The sequence below is a fragment of the Buteo buteo genome, chromosome 17 (genome assembly GCF_964188355.1).
Source record: "Buteo buteo chromosome 17, bButBut1.hap1.1, whole genome shotgun sequence".
Taxonomy (NCBI): domain Eukaryota; kingdom Metazoa; phylum Chordata; class Aves; order Accipitriformes; family Accipitridae; genus Buteo; species Buteo buteo.
The window spans coordinates 29,509,787-29,529,971 of NC_134187.1; the positions used below are offsets into that span (position 1 = coordinate 29,509,787).

Consider the following 20,185-nt stretch of genomic DNA (forward strand, 5'->3'; position numbering starts at 1 on the left):
GGCAGGGATGCCCAGGCATCCTCCTCCTCCTGAGAGCAGGGCTGGGCACACCCGGGAGCTGGGGGATGCTGGGGATGGTCCCTATTTAGGGAAGACATCTCCATCGCGTGCAGGGGACAGCGAGTGACACCCCAGCCGTGCCATCACCGGGTGCATCAGTGTGGGTGAAGCCAGGACGTCCCCACGGCTCAGTGGGGACCCCATAGCCAGGGGTCTCTGGAAAAGAGAGGGGTGCGATGCCCAGCACCTTCTCCAGAAAACGATTTATCAGAGCAGGGAAAGAACCTTTTCCCCGGCCCTGCTGGGGGAGAAACCCCCCAAGGCTCAGCCCCGAGACGGGCTTTTCCTGCTGGGAGCGGGGCTGCACCAGCAGGTTCGTAGTGGGGGTGTCCTGGGTGGGCTGGGGACACATGAACCTGGCTGCTGAGGAGCAGGATCCAACCCACCACGTCCCAGTCCCCCTGCCCCACGCATGCACGTGCCAGGCAGGGTCCTGGGGGTCCCCCACGCCGAGGGCAGCCAGCGTGGCACAGCGGTTCCTGCACAGAGGTGCCCCGGAGGGCACCGTCAAACTGGGGGTGCAGGCGAAGGACCCCAACCCGCTGCCGGGGTGCAGGTGTCTGGGACGAGCAGTCGGCGTGTGTCGTCCCCAGCCCCTGCTTTGCATCTCAATGAAGGCTCCCAGGTTGGCACAATTCGGCGGAGGGGATGCTGGGTTTGCGCGGGTTCAGACGACATCTGCTCGTGGGCCGGGGGCTGCTCATGGTCTGGGGGTGCTGGTCCAGCCCCGCTCCATCACTCCTCAACAGCTCGGGGGGGGTCTCCAGACCCAGGCAGCCCTTCGCCCTCCCAGGCTGCCTGCAAGCAGCACCGTCATTTTCCCCTTGCTCCTCTGCTCGCTCCAAAACTCTGCTCCCCGGGATGCTCAGCTCAGCACCCAGCCCCTCCCCTGCATGCTGTCATTTTAATAACGAGATATTTTCTTATATGACGTCTGCGGAGCAGCCCCGAACAGGCCCGAGTCATGAGCGGGAGCTGCCCGGCTCCCAGAGGAAAATCCACAGACTGTCCCGGCTCGCTGCAGCGGTGATGGCACACACGGCCCTGGGGCCACTGTGTGACCCCCCCCCCCTTGCCCCCCGGGACCGTGACCCCCCACCCGGGGAAGGCTGCGGCTCCGTCACACGCGTGTGTGAGGGTGCAGAGCCAGAAGTGGAGCTGGGCGAACGCCGGCTGCGCATCCCCGGGCGGGAGCTGACATCTGCTGGTAAGAAATCTCAGCAGCCCACAGCCCCGTGGGGTACCCCACGTCCCGCTCGGGGTGCTCGCCGGGCCCGCATCCAGGCGTCACTAGAAATTTGGGGGAAATGAGAGCCTGGCCACGCAGAGATCCTCGAGCAGGAGGGCTTGTGCAAACCTCTGCGTCCCCCAGCATGTAGGGTTGGAGGCAGCACAGTCCTGGGGGTGCTGGGCAGATCTGGGGGTCGGGACATGGGGTACGGCACAGTTCTGGGGTCACAGGACAGATTTGGGGTTCCAAGACATGGGGTACAGCACAGCCCTGGGGATGCTGGGCAGATTTGGGGTTCCAGGACATGGGGTACAGCACAGCCCTGGAGTCACAGGATGGAATTGGGGTTCCACGACATGGGGTACAGCAAAGCCCTGGGATCACAGGAGAGATTTGGGTTTCCAGAACATGGGGTACAGCACAGCCCCAGGGCCCAGGACTTTGGGATGTGCATTGCCCTGTGCACCACACAGCCCCCCATCCCTGCGTGCCCCCCCGCAGCATCCCCAGAGCCGCCCCCGGCTGCTGCCTGCAGCCACTTCCACCCCTTAAACCCTCAGGGTGGGGACAAAAGGACCCCGTGTGGGCATCGGCAAGGTGGTCCTGGCCTTTGGGAGCAGATTCATCCCAGCAAAGACCCTACTGGGATCTGTCCAGAGCCTGCCCCAAAGTCCCCAGAGGCTGGCCGTTTGCCTTGGGTCCCCCTGGCCCTGGGCAGGCTCTGCAGGAGGAGGAGGAGGAGGAGGAGGAAGAGGAGGAAGATGCCTTGGCACAGGCGGTGACACTGCTGCCTGGACGGCGACCACGGGCCCCAGATGTTGAGCTGCGGGCACGGCTTTGCCGGGAGCCGCCGTCTCTGCCTGTTTGGCAACGTCCTCGCCCAGCTGCCGCCCCCTCTCCTCCGGCTGCCGTCCCCCCCGGAGCATCCCTGGACCATCCCTCGGGACCGACGACGGGCGAGGAGCTGCCACGGCACCTGGTCCAGCTTGGCCCCGACCCAGACGTAGAGATTTGCTAGCATCCCCGGGAGGGCTGTATGGATCTGCGCCGGCTCAGGGAAAGCATCCCTAGGGAAGAGGAGTCCGGGCACCTCTGCGGACACCGGGATCCAGCCGAGGGGTGACTTTGCTGGAGGAAGAACAGAGGGGAATGTTCGCCAGGGTCAGGGCAGAGCATCCCCAAGGACGCCCGGCCTCCCTGGGGAGCAAGCGTTGCTCTTCGCAGGGAACATGGATTTTCTGAGAATTTACAAGTAAATCCATTAATTAGTTTATGAGCTAAAATTAATTAGAAATGGGTCCTCTAAGGGCTGCTGCTCCGTGTTGGGTCGTTAGGTCCGGCTGACAGTAATAGCAGTAAATCGAGTTAACTGAAATAATCGAGGTGACGTCTCTCAGCCAGCTGGGTTGGCTCCAGGCGCAGCACGGCTCCGAGCTCCAAATTCAAACTGCACATGGAGGCTGCGGCCACGGGTTCTTCTGAGGGGACCAGGAGGTGACGTCCTGGGACACTGCGGTGTCTCCTGATGCCATCTGCCTGCTCCTCAAAAGGATGGAGAGCCAAAGACCCTCTGCGAGCTGCGCCCCGGGACCACATCCGTGCCCATCTCCCACCTCCAGCTGCTTCAGACCCAAAAAAAAAAAGATGCCCTGAAGCCTCAGAGCTGTTGGATGGACGTTGGCCTCCAGCTCCAGTACCCTCCCAGTGCCCCCCACTCCAGTTACTGGGAACCCCGCAGTCATTTGGAGCCGCCAGCTCCCGGGAGGTGACATCCAGCCGGGCCCTCGCAGCCCTGAGCATCTTTGCGCAGAGGTTTTCTGCTCAGCCAAAAGCCAGTCCCTTTTTAAGGTCAATCCTCGAGGTTTAGGGACGACGCCACACCTCGCTTTGTGCGATAGGCAAACACGAGCGAGCCTTTCACGCCGAATTACACCGCCCGGCACAAACCCAGGAGGGCTCTGTCAGCCGGAGTCTCATTGAAGCTCCACTCCATCCCCAGCAAATCCATCGCTAATAACGCACTAACCCCCCTCGGGGAACAATTACGGGGCGAGGAGCTGTCAGGAATAACTTGTGCTGTCTCCCCAGGGACATCCCACTCTGCGGAGAGTGGCAGAGCCGCCACGTCCCAGCTTTCGGTGTCCCCGTCAGGAGCCTTTTCCTGGGGGGAAAAAAAAAAAAAAAAAAGCTGTTTTTTAAGCTGAGATTTATCTCACCTGCGGTGGGAAACTGGAGGTGGCTGCTGGAGTTGTCACTGCATACATTTATCCACCCCCAACGCTTCCCTTGGCCAGCTCGGAGGTGGACTTTGCCATCTGAAAGCTCCTATGCGCTTGCACAACACACCTTTCCCTTGCGAAACTGTGCAAAAAAAAAAAAGCTTTATTTACTCAAAAAGCTGCCCAGAAATGCCAGGAGGGAGGCGGTGGTGAGATGTGCGCAGCAGCACGCACCCCTGAGCTCAGCTGGAGGAAGAGCTGCCAGCCGAGAGGAGGAGGAAGAGGAGGAGGCAGCTCTTCGCACAGGGATGAGGCATTTGCCTGCTCCAGGAGGTGCTGGGTTTATTCCTAGAAGGAGTTTACTGGGGGGGGAAATCATTCATTTAGGGCATCCCGCCACCGGTGAAGAGGTGAGATGGGGTGGTCATGGGCAACCAGGTTTTGTCTGTCCTCCAAGCAGAAGGAAAGACTTGAGACTCTTCTCACTGGTCTCCCAAGTTGGAAACCAGTAAGCACCGGTTCAGCAGCATGCCCTGGTTGCATGCAGGTTTGGGGGTACAACTACAACCTGCACCCCACGGAGCTGAGACCTTCTCAGGACCGCTCCAGGCTTATCCTGAATGGAGCCGTGTCTCTCCGAAGCATCCCACGACTCCAAAAAGACACAGAGCTTCTTCCTCCCCCGTGTCCCCGGGAAGATCACCCGCTTCCCACGGAGCTGCCAGCATCATCCTCATTGCCATGGCAACCAGGCAGCCCCCCCCCCCCCCCCCCCATCCCCATCCCCGCCACAGGCAGTTTTTTGGCAGAGCAGGGGGGGTGTCAGAGCTGTAAATCCAACACGCCGGCCCCCACAGGACCTCCACGCGGGGTTGGGGAGGGGGCAGGCACAGCTGCATTTTGGACCTGGGGCCACTGCCAGGGTGGTCCGCGGCTGGGGAAAAGGAGACCCTGGGCAGGGGAACCCCCCTCCCCAGGGCTGGTGACCACCCCCTCGATGATAAGCGATGGAAAAGGAGGACAGAAGATGCTGGATGTGGCAGGGGTGGCCAGCCTGTCCCCATGCACCCCCCAGCCACCCAATGTCACCTTGTGTCCCAGCCCTACTCATACCCAGAGCACCAGGACCCCCCCAGAGCATCATCATCATCATCATCCCCTGCACCAGAAGTGGGGACACCGAGCTGGGGACCACCAGCACCCTGAGTGGCAGGTGTCAGTCAGGAAGGGAAAGGGAAGAGCCCCAGGAGCTAACGAACTCTGCTAATGAGGGACAGAGCGCCTGGCACTCAAGCCCTGTAAGGGGAATGAGAGTGTGGGGACAGAGAAATCTTGTGGGTTGGGGTCTTGGGGTCTGTTTTTGCAGGACAGGCTAAAGGCACAGCTGGGCACAGCTGGATCCAGCTGAGCCCCTGCAGTTGGAGGGGTCCCAGCAGGCCTGGGAAGCAGTGGGGTGGTCTCCACGCCAGATAAGGACTGAAGACCGTGACCGTAGGGCTGGTGGGTGTCCTGGGACCACCACATGTGGGATGGGTCCCCGGGGCTCAGCTGGCACCAGTCCCCGCCACGGGCACCTGAATCAAGTCGAGGGAGACTCGGTTCATTTAAAGCAGCTGCTTCCATCTGGCAGCAGGATCGTACCCTGGACTAGACCACAGCTGGGCTGGCTTTCAATCCCTCACGGCCACAGGTTACAGGCAAACACCAGGCAGGATGAGACAGGCAGCAATTAGGGGTTTGCTTTATTGGTAGCTTTGGTCTGGAGCGATGCATGCACGTGGTGTGAGAAGAGCCGTGGGACGAGCTGGGAGTCAACCAGACCCGGCGTCAGGGAGCTGCGCGATGCTTGTGCAGAGCCAGGGATGCTTGGAGGGAGGAGAGGGATGCATTCTGCTCCCCAGGGAGCACGCTGGCACCGGGGGCCAACCCTGGGAGGGAGCCCAAATTGCACCATGGAGGGGGAGCCAGTCCTGGGTCCTCCACTGCCCCAAAACCTGCTCTGAGTCAGCCCTCCCAGCCCAGCGTTGACTCCAGATGAGCTGCTGTGACACACAGGGACGTGGAGGTCCCTGGTGTGGGATCAGGGGAGGGTTGGTGGGATAGTTGGGATGTCTGGTGGGATGGCAGGATGGCTTGGTGGGATGGCAGGGAGGTCTGGTGGGATGGCAGGGTGGTCTGGTGGGATGGCGGGGAGGTTTGGTGGGATGGTGGGGAGTTTTGGTGGGATGGCAGGAAGGTCTGGTGGGATGGCAGGGTGGTCTGGTGGGATGGCGGGGTAGTTTGGTGGGATGGCAGGGTGGCTTGGTGGGATGGCAGGGAGGTCTGGTGGGATGGCAGGGTGGTCTGGTGGGATGGTGGGGAGGTTTGGTGGGATGGCAGGGAGGTCTGGTGGGATGGCAGGGTGGTCTGGTGGGATGGCGGGGAGGTTTGGTGGGATGGCGGGGAGGTTTGGTGGGATGGCAGGGTGGTCTGGTGGGATGACAGGGTAGTTTGGTGGGATGGCAGGGTGGCTTGGTGGGATGGCAGGGAGGTCTGGTGGGATGGCAGGGTGGTCTGGTGGGATGGCGGGGAGGTTTAGGTGCTCAGGGCAGGAGCAGAGAAGGAGCTGGGCATGGTCCTGGGCAGCCATGGGAGGTGGTGGGGGCTCCCAGTGCCCCCGGGAGAGCATTCCCCCAGCCAACCTCCAGCCCTGGAGCTGCATCCCTGTCAGTGACAGGACACCCCCTGTCCCCAGGCTCCCGTGGAAAGGAAGGGACTTACTATGCTGGCTTGCTGGTCACCTGGAAGAGAGGAAACACCTAAGAGGTAAGACCTGGCCCAGTCCCACCATCCCACCCTCATGGGACCACCCAGCCGGCCCCCCAGCACCCACCCCACGTCCCCCACCAGCATCCAGCGCAGCGGGGTGGGAAGGAGCCAGGGACGCCTCTCGGGGCGGCAGCATCGCTGTCCCCGCTGACTGGGGCAGAGCCCTCCCGTCCCCCATTGCTCCCCCTTCCCCACTCACCCGATGAGGCTGGAACTCAGACCCTTCACCAGTCTGTCCAGCAGGTCAATGGTTAGGGCCAGCACTCCTAAGTCACCCTCCTTGGCTGCCTCGACATCTGCGGGAAGAATCGGGGTTACCCGAGCACCCCGATGTGCCACGAACAGGGTGCTCCTCCTCCCCTCCGCGGTACCTCCCACCCACCCACCGAAACCGGTGGCCCTGACACCCGGCACGTCTTGCCCCTTGCGCTGACACCCTGGCCAAGGCCACCAGCCCCAAGGGAGCTGCCTCTTGCCGCGGGGTTCGCAGGGAGCCGGAGCTGCTCAGACCCCATCTGTGCCGTGCGGGTCCGACCCACACATTTCCCCACCTGCCTTGGAGGCCAGAGAGGGATGCAGGAGCATCCTCACCCCCCAGGAACAACCCCACCTTCAGAACAAGAGAAAAAAAACAAAAATTTGCCATTTTTTGGAGTGCTCGGGGTCTTTGAGGGGGGTCCCAAAGCTCTACCTTGCAGCCTGGCCACCGGACCCCCTGGGTGAGCAGGATTCACATACAGGACCCCTAACTCACCGGAGCTTCCAGAAGACATCTCATCAAGAGGAACTGCAGGAGGAAGAGAGACGGCATCACCCACCTCGGTGGGGTGTCAGGACCCCCCCCACCGCACACAGGACACCCCCCACTCTGCACCCAGCCCCTTGGCGCACATCTGGATGGCCTGAATCCTCCTCCTGCACCCCATCGGCGACCACCCTAGCGTCACCCCGCATTCCCGCGGCGACATGCCCAACTCACCGCCAGCAGCCAGGCTGCAGACAAGCCCGGCCAGCAGCAAGGTCACCCAGAGCTTCATCATCCCGGAGGATTTCAGGTGACGACCACAGCCGGGAGCCACCCAGGGATAAGCCGGGCTGGGGTCTGTCCCTTATAAAGGCAGCAGGTGCCAATTGTCCGGGACTGGGAGGGCTCGGAGATGCATGGGATTTTCCAGGTGTGGGAAGATGCCCGTGCCCGGGCGCCCGGCCAGGGGCAGGATTAGCCCGGATTAGCCCTGCAGCCCCTCCGGGCAGCACAACCAGCCCTGCTGCCAGCCCCAAGAGCACCCAAACCAGCCCCAGCCCCATTCCCAGGACTCCCAGCCCTCTGTGTTCCAAGCAATTCCCAAGTCCTCAAAGCCCCAACAGCTCATGTAGCTCCATGGCTCGCACTCCACAGCATCTCAGTGCACTCCATACCACCCCAGTACACTCCATAGTCCCCCAGTACACTCCTGTTCCCCCCACAAAGCCTCCCATGCCCTCCCACACACCCCATACTCTCCAAGCCCCCCCAGCTCACTCCATAGCCCCCTGCTCACTCCCCAGCCCCTATACGCTCCTCCACTGCCAGCCCCCCAGCCGCAGACCTTTCCTGCTCATCACAGAGCACGTTTCCAGCTCCAGCACTTTATTTCTCACCACTTGACAGATAACAGACAGCGAGGGGATGTGCGGGAGCAGTGGAGGTGGGGGGAGCACATGAAGGCAGCCCGGTCCCAGCCCCGGGCAGGGAGTGGGGATGCACAGGGCAGGTGATGATGGGGATCATCACGCTGATACACAGCAGCCTCTGAAACACAGAGATAACACGAGGGGACGATGGCTCCGCTCGGGAATTGGGGCAGAGCTGTGCTCGCTGGGTGGCAGTGGGACAAGGATGCTGCGGGAGCATCCTGGTGGTCCAGTCTGGCCCCAGCTCCTCCTCATTTTGGGGATGAGTGAGCCAGAGCATCTCTCTCCCCTTTTAGGGATGTGGGTTGAGGTCAGAACGTCTTTACTGATTAAAGGGATTAGCTGAGCCAAAGGGGGTTCGTGCTTTGAGGTTAAGGGCATGGGCCAGAGCACGGGAGGGACCACGAGCCGCACGAGATGAGGACAAGCCACGGCTCCGCGGGGAGAGCCGAGGCTGCCGTGAACTGCAAAAAACCTGGATGAATAATCCCCCTGGCACTGCTTAGCAAACAAACCCCATCCGGAGCGTACGTGAGGCGGGGAGGGAGGGAGCCATGTCATGTCTTTCAAGACATGCAAGGCAGGAGGGAAGCACGGTGCCGGCACAACCCGGCTCGACAGCCCTGCGTCAGCATCGCACCACGGCCGGGACGGATGGAGCAGCCGAGCGTGACCTGCCGCGATGCCGGCACAGACAGCGCTGACGGCACCGCCGGGAGGGATTCGCCTGGGTGGTTTCAGACCTCCAGGCTGGAAACGCAGGGAAAAGGTTTAGGTGAAACTTTAGGGAAAGCTTTATGGAGGCACCGACAGCAGGTCCCTGGGCTGGCGGGGGGGTACTGGGGATGTACCCCAGGAGATGCTCCAGCAGGAGATGCTGGGTCCTGGATGGGGGGTGGATGGGGTGCCGTAGCGTACCCAGATGTAGGACATGGTCGATGCTTGCAGCTCCTGGCCTCTCCCCTGCCATCTCAAACAGCTCGTGCTCCCCGTGGGAAGGTGCTCCCACGGCTTGGCCGCATCATTCTTCCAGCCCTTGGGCAAGCAAATGCTCCCAGCTCTTTTTGCATGAGGCTGTGGGTTGTTCATCCCTGAATTTAAATGCTCTGCACAGTCTCAAGTCTTTTATTTTCAGTCTAAAACCTGGAAAATCGCATTGTCCCTGCTCAGGTGGTGTCTCAGAAATTGCGTGGCCTCTTTGCGAGAGCCCAGAGCTCAGAGAAGAGGATGCTTATCCATTTGCACCCGTAAATCACTGTCCCTGGTCCCAAGCAGAGCTTTCGCTGCCTCTTGGCTTCAGAGATGGGGGATAAATCCTTGGTATTTTCCATGCATTTCTCCTGCCCAGTGCCCGAGGGAGGATCTGTGCCACTTACCCGGCTTCTCAGGGCACCCTGTTCATTCCCAGTGGGGTGAGGAGAACCTGGAAGTGCCCAGCTCTGCCCTGGGGTGGGATTTCAGGCACCCAGAAGCAGGATGCAGAGCCAAACCCTCCCGGGGGGGAGCGGGTCACAGCTGGGATCCTGGCTCAGGGAGACAATACCCAAATACCCGGCGTGGGGAGGCCAGGGAGCACGTGTGCTCACAAGTGTAACTTCATTTCGTACCATTTACAAGGTACTCCATCCCACCGGATTAATTCATCACCGCCCTAAAAACCCCCAGTTCTGGTCTCAGAAGCGCCAAAGGCTTCAACATTTGCATGAAATGTGATGAAACTGTTGCTCTCATTTCCCTGGATTTGGCAGCGAAGCTGGGTGAAAATGCCACGCCGCGTCCCCAGCCCCATCACCAGCTACTTGTTCCCAGCCGTTCTTCCATTCACTGCACTGGTTTTCAGCCAGGTCCCGCTCCGGTTCCTGGTCGGGATGGGGCTGGCCTCGGGTGTCCCCAGGGATGGGGAGCCCGGCCCTGAGCTCCAGCTGTGCTCCACCAAGGCTTCAGACAGCCCCATGCAGGACCTGCCCGGCAAGTCCACGGACTGAGGTGGGTTTATTCCCCGGATGACCTGGGGACGGGCAGAGCCACGGGACCAGGAAGGTGCCTGGGGGTCACTGCCACAGCCCCAGGTTTAGGGGGTCCCCCGTGGACCCCTCTGCCGAGACCAAGGAGGAGGATAAAGCACAGCCCTGAGCAGCTCGAACCAGCATGGAGCAGCCCTGGCAGGTTGGGACCGTTCCCCCCACGCCCCCCCAGGACCCACAGCACAGCCAGGACGGGCTGTGGGAGCCAGCCTTGGTGCCGGAGGGGCCGTGGGGCTAATCCAGGATAATCCCGTCTTTGGCTGCTCTCCATGGGGAAGCCCTGGGGTTTGTTTATCCAACAGGACTTTTCTTTTCCAGTAACTCCAGCGCTGACGCCCTGGGGCTGGTGTCATCCTTGCGCCCGACAGCGGGAGGGTCACGGACCACCGCTGTGGTGGGCAGCTGGGATGGGGACCGTGAGAGTCCAGGAAGGAGGGGGACCATGGTGGCTCCTTCCTAACATCACGGAGCACTGGCATGGGGTGGATTGTGACCTGTCCCTGTCCCCTGGGTAGATCTGGAGGGGCAGGAGCAGAGCCGGACCCTGAATTTGTGGCTTGTGGCCACTTTGGGATGAGCCCCACGGGAGGCTGCTGGGGTGCCCAGCCAGAACCCACCACCCTCCACCATCCAGTTCTGGGCCGTGCCCGTGCTGAATGCCCACATCACCTAGGGCAAAAGCCACCAATAAATCTGCCCGTGTCCTGCCTGGGTGTGCAGAGGCACCAGAGGGGTTAAGGAGCTGCCAGCACAGACCCAGCACCATCTCAGTGCGGTTTCCTTCAGATGCCCAGATCGTGCGGAGGGGAAGAACACCGAGCCAGAAAGATAAGGTGGCAGGAAGATGAAGAACAGGCTTGGAGCCATGAAGTACCCCGATAAGGAGACAGAAGGGAGGCTCAGCAAGGGAGAGAGAAGATGGAGAGGCCAAAAAAGTCCCGAGCAGCACCCGCCGCGCCAGTCCTACCCCCGGGCTTGCACCCCAGCCGGGGCACACGTGTCCGTGGGAGGCACCGCAGGTCCCCAGCCCCACCGTGAGCCCTGGAGCAGGGGTGGGATGGTACGTGGGGTCTGTAGGGCAGGAACGCCCCAGCCTCGGTGGCAGCTCCTCTGTCCCCAGGGAAGACCCAGAGCTGAGCAGAGCCCCCCAGCTCAGCCCCCTTTGGGGCACTGGGAGGGCTTGTGCTGGGGGTTTCCACCCCAGAGGGGGTGGGCAGGTCTGGATCCCAGCAGCTCCAGGCAGCGACACAGCCACCATCACCCCTTTGGGAACTTTATTTCCAGCGTGCTGCTGGCTCTGCCCAGCAAACCCCTGTCCTAGTGTTACAGGCACTGCAGCACGAGCGACCGACCGTGACCAAAGTGCGAGCGATGTCCCCAAGAGCAAGGCACAGGCGAGACGTCCCCGGTGCTTCTCCGGTGTAGCCGCAGCCCCAGCACCGGCAGGCTGGGTGGAAGGGGGACGCCTGTGCCCCTTGGGGCAAAAGTCCTGAATCAAAAGGTTTTCTGTGCCAAACACCCACACGTGCACCCACACGTGCACCCACACACGTGCACCCACACCCACACGTGTACACGCAGCGCTCGGCCCTCAGCTGAGGATGGTCTCTGTGTCCGAAATGCAGCGGTACGGTACGGTCCATCCGGCACCCAGCCGTGGCTCCTGCCGGTGCCGGGACAAACGCCGGTCCCTCTGCGGTGGCCTCAGGCCGTCTGGTCAGTGCCATGGAGCCGGGCAGCAGGCGGCTGGCCGGACACCGGCTCCTCCACGAAGCCGCTGCTGTCGGACTGCCCGCTGCTGGTGTGCAGCATGAAGCCTGGAGCGGGGGGACAGGGGGGACGCGGCGGGGGGGACACACGCTGGCACCGGGCACCCGCTGGGCTGGCAGCACTACTGTCCTTGGTGCCCCCCAAGAGGGTGGGAAACCCCCGCAACTTACTTCTTCGGATCCCGATGGAGGGATGGAGGGACCGGACGGCTTCCTCGCGGGCATCGCCGTCATCGTCATCATCTTCCTCACTGGCGCTCAGCACCTGCAAGGCAGGACACGGCGGGGCTGGGCGAGGAGCTGCACCAGGTGAGCGTGTCAGCGCACGAGTACGCACGTGCAGAAGTGCATCAGCACGTGTGTGTGCACCCATGCACCCCTCTGTGTGCGTGCAAGGATGCTTGTGCATGAGTGCAAGGATGCTCGTGCGTGCGTGCGAGCCCACGCAGGCGTGCGTGCGTGCACAAGAGCCGGCCGTTGCGCCCGTGACCCCAGCTCCCCCCTGCAAGAGGCTCCATTTGAAGCTCTAAATCATTCAAACCTTAAAAGCCTGAGAACACTCCGGGGACATTTCCCGCTCCAGCTCCTTCCCACCGCACGCTGGCTCACCCAGCGTCACCCGCCAGCCGAAGGGACCCCCTGTGCTGCTGCCCCCCTCTCCCAGCCCCCTCCTGCCCCCCACCCCTCCGCGCCCATCACCCGGGCATCACACCCTCACCTCCTCCATCTCGAAGGAGTCCACGGGTTCCTGCCAGCTGGGACGGTGGGGCGAGGGGCCCTTCCCAAGGGTCTGCAGCCCCGGTGCATCGCCTTGTTGCCACCCGGCGTCCCTCAGGGGTCCCCCCCGGCGCCAGCCCCTGCTCCGCCGAGCCCGGTGACCTCCGGCTCTTGGTGTGTCTGAGCTGGGGGAACGTGCCCCAGCGGGGTCCAGGGGGTCACCCGGATGGCACCCGTGGTACCCTGCCTTCCTCCTGGGCGAGGTCCCCCAGGAGCCGGAGCCGAAGCCGGAGTCCCCCTCGGATCCCAGCCCCTCTGGGTGCTCAGGGGTGACCCATATCTGGCCGGAGTGGGGGGCCACGGGAGCCGGCGTTGCGGATAAGGCGACATTCGCAGCAGCGTCCGGCTGGTTCTCCTCCGTGCTGATCCGTCCTGCTCCCACGGGGCACGGAGCATCCCCGGCCCCCTGAGCCACCCCCGCAGGGCTGTCACCGCTCCCCCCGCCATGGGGACAGGACCGCTCCGGGTGTCCCTGTGCAGCACCCGCCGGTGTCCCCGCTGGGGCCGGCCTCGGGGATGGCTCCCGCTCCCCTCCGCAGCACGCCAGGGCATCCACACCACCGTGACGGGGACACGCAGGGACACCCTGCACCAGCCGCAGTGACGGTGACACCGGTGGGGACCCCTCTGCTCCCCGCTGGTGCTGCGCCATCCCCGCATCCCCGTCCCTTCCCCAGCCCTCGAGGACATCGGCCGGATCGAACCGAAACCTCTCCTCCCGCGCCCGCTCCAGCACCTCCTGCACCACCTTCCCCATGGCACTGGGCTGGCTGGTGGGCACGATGGGCAGCCGGCTGGTCCCCCGTGGGCTGTCCTCGTCCCGTGGGGACGTGTAGAGGCACATGGTGGACACAGCCTTCTTCAGGCGCTCCACGGGCGAAAGGGTGCTGGGCTGGGTGGGAGCGATGCGGATATTGGGGACGTCGGTACAAGCCCAGGCGAGGCGGGAGGGGGAGATGCGCTGCACGGGGGTCCGCGAGACGTAGGAGTAGAGGCAGAAGAAAGCGTCGGCCGTCGCAGCCAGAGCCTGGACCTGCTGGAAGCGACCTGGAGGGCCAGAAGGAGTTGGGGGGGGGGGTGTCGGGGGGGGGGGGGGGCTGTGGGGTGAGGGATGCTCGGTGGGGCAGGGGGCTGCAGCAGGGGTAGGGTGGGCTGGGTGTGCTCTCCCAGTTCGTGCATGGGGAAACTGAGGCACGGGAGCGTCTTTCCCACCACCTCAAAAGAGCAAAGCCCAACCGGCATGGTGGATCCCACCCCATGTGTCGGTGTCTCCCCGGGCGGGGGGGCTTGGGGACGCAGGGCGTCACTCACTGGCCAGCATCAGGCAGGGATCCTCCATCTCCATGCGCCGCACTTGGGCCTTGAGGAAGAGCTGGAAGTCGATGCCTTTGGCACGGGAAGGAGCCGAGAAGAAGCGTGCGGGGATGCGGGCCACGGCCTCCGGCTCGCTCTGCACGAAGCCCAGGTTGTAGAGGATCTCCTCGGCGTCCGCCTCCCACCACTCCAGGACCTCGGAGATGCTGCGGGGTGGGGGGAAAGCCCCAGCTCAGCCCCACAGGGACCGGTCTCATGAGGGGGGGACCCGACAACCCCCTCGGAGACCCTCCCAGCTCCTACCTGGAGCTGGTCTTGGTGGTGAGGCTGGAGAGGGCACTGGATGCCATGCTGTGCCCCAGGTTGAGGTGCTTGTCCCACGGAACTCTGTAGGCAGGGAGGGGGGACGAGGCTGAGCGAAGGGGATGCTGCCAGCGGGATGCACGGGGACGGTGCCCCCAGGACCCCTGCCAGCCTCCCCCAGACCCCCAAACCTCACCTGCCCGTGGCCTTGTCGCTCCTCGGTAGCAAAAGAGCTGGGAAAAGGGAGCAGAGAGGCGGCAGGGAGTGAGACGGGGTGTTTTGGGGACCGGTCCCACACTCGCCACCCTGGGAGATGTTCTCCCCTGCGGCCACAGCCCGGAGCCCCGGGGGATGCAGAGCTTGGGGACAGTCCCCTCTGGGTCTGCTCCTGCCTGTCCCCAGCTCCCCAGCCTCCGCCGGGTCAGCTCTGCCCGTGGGGTGACAGTGACACCGCAGGAGGGGACACCCCAGCGTGCCCGGAGGTGGTTGGTACCTTCAGCTCCCAGGGTCAAGTCATCCTCAAAGCTGGTCCCGTTGCTGCCACACACTGCAAGAGAGCAAAGCCTTGCGAGGTGCAGGGACATCCAGAGTTGGGGACAGGTCCCAAGGTCCTCGAAGACGTCCCTGCTCGTCCCCCTGCGCCTCGCACACACCCCGTGGGTAGTGGTCCACACAGGGACCACCAACCTCAGCACCCTGGGAGACCCACTGGGACAAAGCTGACGTACCGTGGGGGCCCGGCAAGCCCAGCTCCTCCGGTGGGACCTCCACCGATGACCTGTGCCAGAGCAAAACCCCGGTCACATCCCCCCGTCCCCGTACCAGGGGGGCTGGTGGTGGGACGGGAGACCTGAGAGCAGTGGGACAGGCAGTGGGGACAGGGACGCGGATGATGGGGTACAGGGTGAGAGCAAAGGGACAGCGGCCGGGCATGCAGGTGGGTGCGCCATGGTGGGATGCTCGGAAAAGGGGGGTCCCCTCGGCAGACCCCCAATCCCAAGGACCCCAAACCCCCGGGACACCCTGGAGACCAAGTGTGACCATCGTCCCACCACCCTCACCGCCCCCACGGTGAGACCGAAATCCCCGTGGGAATGGCATCGCGGCAGAGGGACCCCCAGGTCTGCCCTTTCCCCCCCCCCGGCTCACCCGCACTCCTGCAGCCACGTCTCTATCTTGCTGGAGGGGCTTCCTGAGGGGAGGGGGACAGAAACACCCGTGAGATGACCCAGCTCGTGGGGACCCCTGTCCCATGTGCAACCCCGGGTTCCCCCCGACCTTCGAGGAAGACGTCATCCAAGTGGGGTGGCTGCAGCTCGGGGACATCCTGCATGGCGGCCGCCGCCTCCTCCTCCACCACGGTGGTCCGCCAGCACCGGCTCTGCCTGGCCCACGCACGCCGCCTCTCCCATGACGAAGGGCTGAGCACCGACGAGCCCTCCATGGCCGCAGCACCGGCTGGGCTGGGGGTCTCCCTGCAGGGGACAGGAGAGCTGTGAAGATGGGGGGTGGTCTCCTCCACCTCCTGCCTATGGGGTGGGACCATTGGGTGCTCCACGGGCAGGTGCAGGGTGGGCTCTGGGCATCCCAGGGATGCTCTGCCCCTGCCCAGGTATTGCCCTGGGTGCCGATGGGTGCCTGCTGCACCCAGGGGCTGGAGGGGGATAGGGACGGAGCTGCTGGAGCGAACGGAAGAGCTGCCGGGGCTGAGATAAGGCACACAGAGCTGCACCACGGCTTGGCACGCTTCGGGGCAGATGATGCAGATCTCCAGAACCCGGAGATTCCCCGCTGGGCAACTGACACCTCTCCCCGCTGGCTCCCGTAGGGAGCTGATTCCCATCCCATCCCGTCCTCATCCTACATCCTCCAAGCAAAGTGAGGGACCATGTCCCCAGGGAGTCCCCTGTTCCTGAAGGACTTGAAGGATTCCAAGCTCCCGGCATCCAGCTCCTCCATGGCACCCACTGAGGACACCAGGTCCCTCGTCCTCTGCCCTCCCCAGCACAGGTTCTGCCTGGGGCCAAGGACCCCCCCAGCCTGGGCAGACCCCCACCGCACCCCTGCAGCCACAGGGGACAGGGTACTTGAGCCACCCGCCTGCTCCAGCCACGCGTCCCCACGGCTGAGCACTGCCGGAGCAGGAGCATCCCGGTCCAGCCATCACCCAAGCGCTGCCAGAGCGGGAACATCCCAGTCCAGCCATCACCCAAGCGCTGCTGGAGCAGGAGCATCCCGGTCCAGCCATCTCCCGCAGCACCAGCATCCTGGTCCAGCCATCACCCACCTCACCGCTGGGAAGGGAAACCCTCTGCAGAGCCACCACGGTGCCGGCCCCTCAGCCCCAAGGCCAGCGCGGTTCATCCCCCAGCCCACGGCACCGTGCCGCAGCTGCGCCGAAAGTCCCCGGCGGAGGGAGGGCACCTTGTCACCATTTCCCCATTTCACCTCTTGCCAGGCAGGGTGAGGGATGGGGTGAAGCCCCGGGCAGGACCCCGGCAGCAGCACCCATCTGGGCCATCCCGGACCCCTGTGATGCTCAGGGCTGGGATGTCACCCCTGGGAATCGGGCTGGGGGGGGGGCTGGGGGGGGCTCAGGGAGCAGTGGCCTTGTAGCCGAGCTCTTTATTGAGGCCACATCCAGCCCACCCAGGGCACGTGGCCGGGGGCTGGGACGCCAGGGCTTGTTTGTCCTGCCGCGTCCTGGAGCATCCCAGCCCCGTCCCCTGCCACCCCCAGCCCCGTCCCCCTCGGCCCCTCTGGTCCCCACTCTGCTCCTTGTCCCTTTGCTGCCACGAAAGAGTTTTCCATTTGCTCCAGGTACGGGAATTGTCTCTCCCTGACGCCTGGAGTCCCCATCACCCCCATGGCCCTATCTCTTCCCCCCCAAACCCGGGTCCATCCACCTCCTGCTCTTCCGCCTTCCATCCCCACGGCCCCCCAGACCCCCCCCTGCCCTGCAACCCCTCGTGGGGCAATAACCACCCCCAAATCCCTCCGTGTGGCTCCGGCACTTACCAGCGCGGGGGGCAGCCGGGCAGCCCCACCGAGCGCTGCCTATCTCCGGCGAGGGGCCATCAGCCGTGGCATCCCGCCGCCCCACCGCCGCGCCCGGCCCCCGGCGGCATCTGTCGTCAGCAAGGAGGGAGGAAACTCATCTGTTTTGAAGAGGAAATTAAAAAAATCAACAGCGAAACCTCAAACGTTGACCCACATCCGCTACCACAACGGGAAAAACTTAATGAGCTGCCGACGTGGGCGAGGGTGGCTAATAATAGCCTCGGTGCCAATCAAGCCACCCAGGTCGCCCTCGCCATGGGCAAGAGGGCACCCACCTTCTAGAGGGGTCCCCTGCACCCCGCCTGCTCCAAGGGTGGCTGGGGCACCCCAATGGGGAGTCCCGAGACCCCGAGGTCTCCTCGGTGGCCGGCACCGGGTCCCCAAACAGCACCAGGTGCCGGGTGGGCTTTGCCCGGGGGATGTGAGGAGGAGGAGGGTGCTTTGCTTCACACCCCGCAGCGCCCGGCTCCCTCCCGGCCGAGCGTCCCGGGGTCCAGCACGCCGTGCCAAGCTGCCGACGCCACCGCACCGATAAAGGAGCGCTGGACGGGTATGTGGCACGCGTGGCTTATTGCCCGCTGGCCAGGCTAGCCCAGCGTGGCCCCAATAAGGGGACCCAAATCGGCGCTGCCCACGGTTGGGCTGCTGGGGTGGCTCTTGGGGTGACGGGTGAAGCCACCCCAGGTTTGAAGGGTGACAAGGGGGTGATGGAGGCAGTTTTCCCCATGGGTTATTTGCCAAGTCAGGATGGCACCTCCAATCCCACCCTCCAGCGTCTCCTCCAGCACCGGGATAAAAGTGCCCGGTGACAAGGACGGCCCCACCGAGGACATCCCTGATGCAGGGACAGCACTCACCTCCAGCGGGGACATCACGGCCACCGAGGTGACATCCCTGGTCCCTCATCCATCCCTCCGGATCCCCCGGCAGCCGGGTTTCTGTGCTAATCTCAGCCGGGAGCCCGGGCACTGCCCCGTCGTGAGCCACAATCCCGTCAAAAAAGGCAAGGAAGCTCCCGGCACGGCGCTGGCCGGGAATGGTGCTGCCCGCGGGAGGGATATTTTTAGCCCGTGAGTGTTTGCGGATAAAGCCCTGAATTAACCGTTCCTTCAGCCTGCCCAGGGTTTCGGGGAGGGGGGAGCCTGGATGACTCGGGAGTCGCTTCGCCCGGCACATCCCCTGCGAAGGATGGGCCACATCCCTGCTCAGCATCGCCCCTCGTCTGGCTCCGCTCCGGGTTGGGAGCGGGAAAACGACCTCGTTCTGCTCCCTGGTCACATCCAGCGCCCACGACCCTGGCAGGGATGCCTGGGGGGGGGCACAGACCCCAAGAGCCAGGGGACATTTCATTTACTGGCCAAGGGACCCAGGATGCCGCCAGGGTCTGAATATTGATATTTCTGGTGCTGATGGCATCCAAACCCCAAGCAGGAGTCGGCCCATGGACCATCCTCCATCTCGCCCGGTTATTCCCCCCCCCGCAAACGCCTTCGCTGGGTGCGTGCACGGCTCTGAAGATGTTTTTACCTCCCCACCGGCCCCCCCCCAGCCTTTTTTCCCCCCCCCTGGCAGAAGCAGCCCCAGCCGTGGGGAGCCGGGATGCTTAGGCTGGATCGAAGCCGGGAAGGGTTTTCCCGTAAAAGCCCATCGAGGAGCGAAATGGCTACGGGCAGAGCACGGGCGGGCAGAGGGATGCGCAGGGATGGGGACCCCCCCTCATCGCTCACCATGGGGGTCCCTGGGGAGGAGGGGGACCCCCCCCCCCATCCAGGGGAGCAAGGACCCCAAAGGCAAAGCAGCTGAAGGGGCTTTGACCCTCAGGGTGGAGGAGAGGGTCGGCCACCGCACGGAGCATCCCTGCGGGGAGAGACCCAGGACCGGGCAGGATTAAACCCTGGGAGCAGGGACAGCCCATGGGGGGGGGTGTCACCAAGCAAAGCCAGAGGAGCGGGGGGAGACCGGGGGGGGTGCCAGTGCAGGGATCCAGGGGTGGGCACGGTGGCACGAAGCGGCTTTTCAGCGAGTGCTTTTTATATCAATAATTAACGGCGGCTGCATCACGGCGCAGCAGGACACCGGGACGCAGCCCTGGGGAGCCGCCGGAATGGGGGGGGGGGGGGGGGGTGCGGGGGGGGTCATGGGGGAGTTTAGGGGGGTCCCGCTGCCTTTTCACCCCCTGGACCAGGCCAGGGAGCACCCCGCTCCTCCAACAGCAGCAGCACCCTTGCCCAGACACTCAGCACCCTGAGGCCACACGCTGCTGCCAGCATCCCCTCCCACGATGCCCCGGCCCCCCCCTCCATGGGGACCACCCCCCCCCCCCAGCACCCACTCTGTGCATGGTGGGGGGCACAGCCGGGGCACCCAGGGGATCAAGCAGCCCTTGCCGCTGCCCACCCCCCTGCCCCTCCTGCCTGACCTAGTTAGCAAATTCCTCCTGCCAGATCCCGGCAGCAGCCGCCCGGGCCTCCTGCCGGCATGAATAAGTGATGGGACACGCATTTATGGCTGTTGGGGGGGGGTGGGCCCCCCCCGCATCCCCCAGGGCTCTCCCTTCCCTGCCCCAAGTCTTGGGGGCTTTGTTGGGGTTGGGGGGTGCCTAGGGGATGGGGGTGCATCGCGCCTGGGGGTGCAGCCCTATGCCGGAGACCTGGGGTAGGGTGGGTGGCGGCAGCCCCCCATGTGGGTGGGGGCACCCCGCAGACCCCCACCCCGCGGACCTCCCCCACCCTGTGCCCCCCCCCCCCCAGGGATGCTGCTCACCCCCCCCCACCCTGCCTTTAAATATCCTCTTTTTTAGGGAGTCCCCACCAGCTCGCTGCCCACAGCATCCCTATCCCCGGGATGCCCGAGCCCCAGCGTCCGTCTTGTCCCTCTGTCTGTCCGTCTGTCTGTCCCGGCCGTCACCACAGGGGCCGACCCACGTCCCCTCGTGGGCCATCGGGG

General features: G+C 64.2%; 1 protein-coding gene across 1 annotated transcript; it reads right to left on the reverse strand.

The window, feature by feature from the left end:
• Positions 1-11,281: 11,281 nt before the first annotated feature.
• On the reverse strand, positions 11,282-18,202 carry TESPA1 (thymocyte expressed, positive selection associated 1). The gene is made up of 12 exons (XM_075049924.1): positions 18,097-18,202; positions 17,198-17,337; positions 15,458-15,654; positions 15,329-15,371; positions 14,908-14,957; positions 14,673-14,726; positions 14,376-14,412; positions 14,180-14,263; positions 13,874-14,082; positions 12,504-13,609; positions 11,957-12,050; positions 11,282-11,833 (listed from the first exon to the last, which is right to left on the reverse strand). Exons 3-12 carry the CDS (start codon positions 15,621-15,623, stop codon positions 11,721-11,723), a joined length of 1,956 nt encoding a protein of 651 aa, XP_074906025.1. The 5' UTR covers positions 15,624-15,654; positions 17,198-17,337; positions 18,097-18,202; the 3' UTR covers positions 11,282-11,720.
• Positions 18,203-20,185: the final 1,983 nt, after the last annotated feature.

What these genes read in the sequence shown, in the direction of transcription:
- TESPA1 (XM_075049924.1), bottom strand. Translation starts at nt 15,623, where the DNA reads ATGGAGGGCTCGTCGGTGCTCAGCCCTTCGTCATGGGAGAGGCGGCGT. An exon ending in GGGCTTGCCGGGCCCCCACG is followed by an intron (nt 14,727 to 14,907) that starts GTACGTCAGCTT and finishes GCTCTCTTGCAG; the next exon opens with TGTGTGGCAGCAACGGGACC. An exon ending in AGCGACAAGGCCACGGGCAG is followed by an intron (nt 14,264 to 14,375) that starts GTGAGGTTTGGG and finishes CCCTGCCTACAG; the next exon opens with AGTTCCGTGGGACAAGCACC.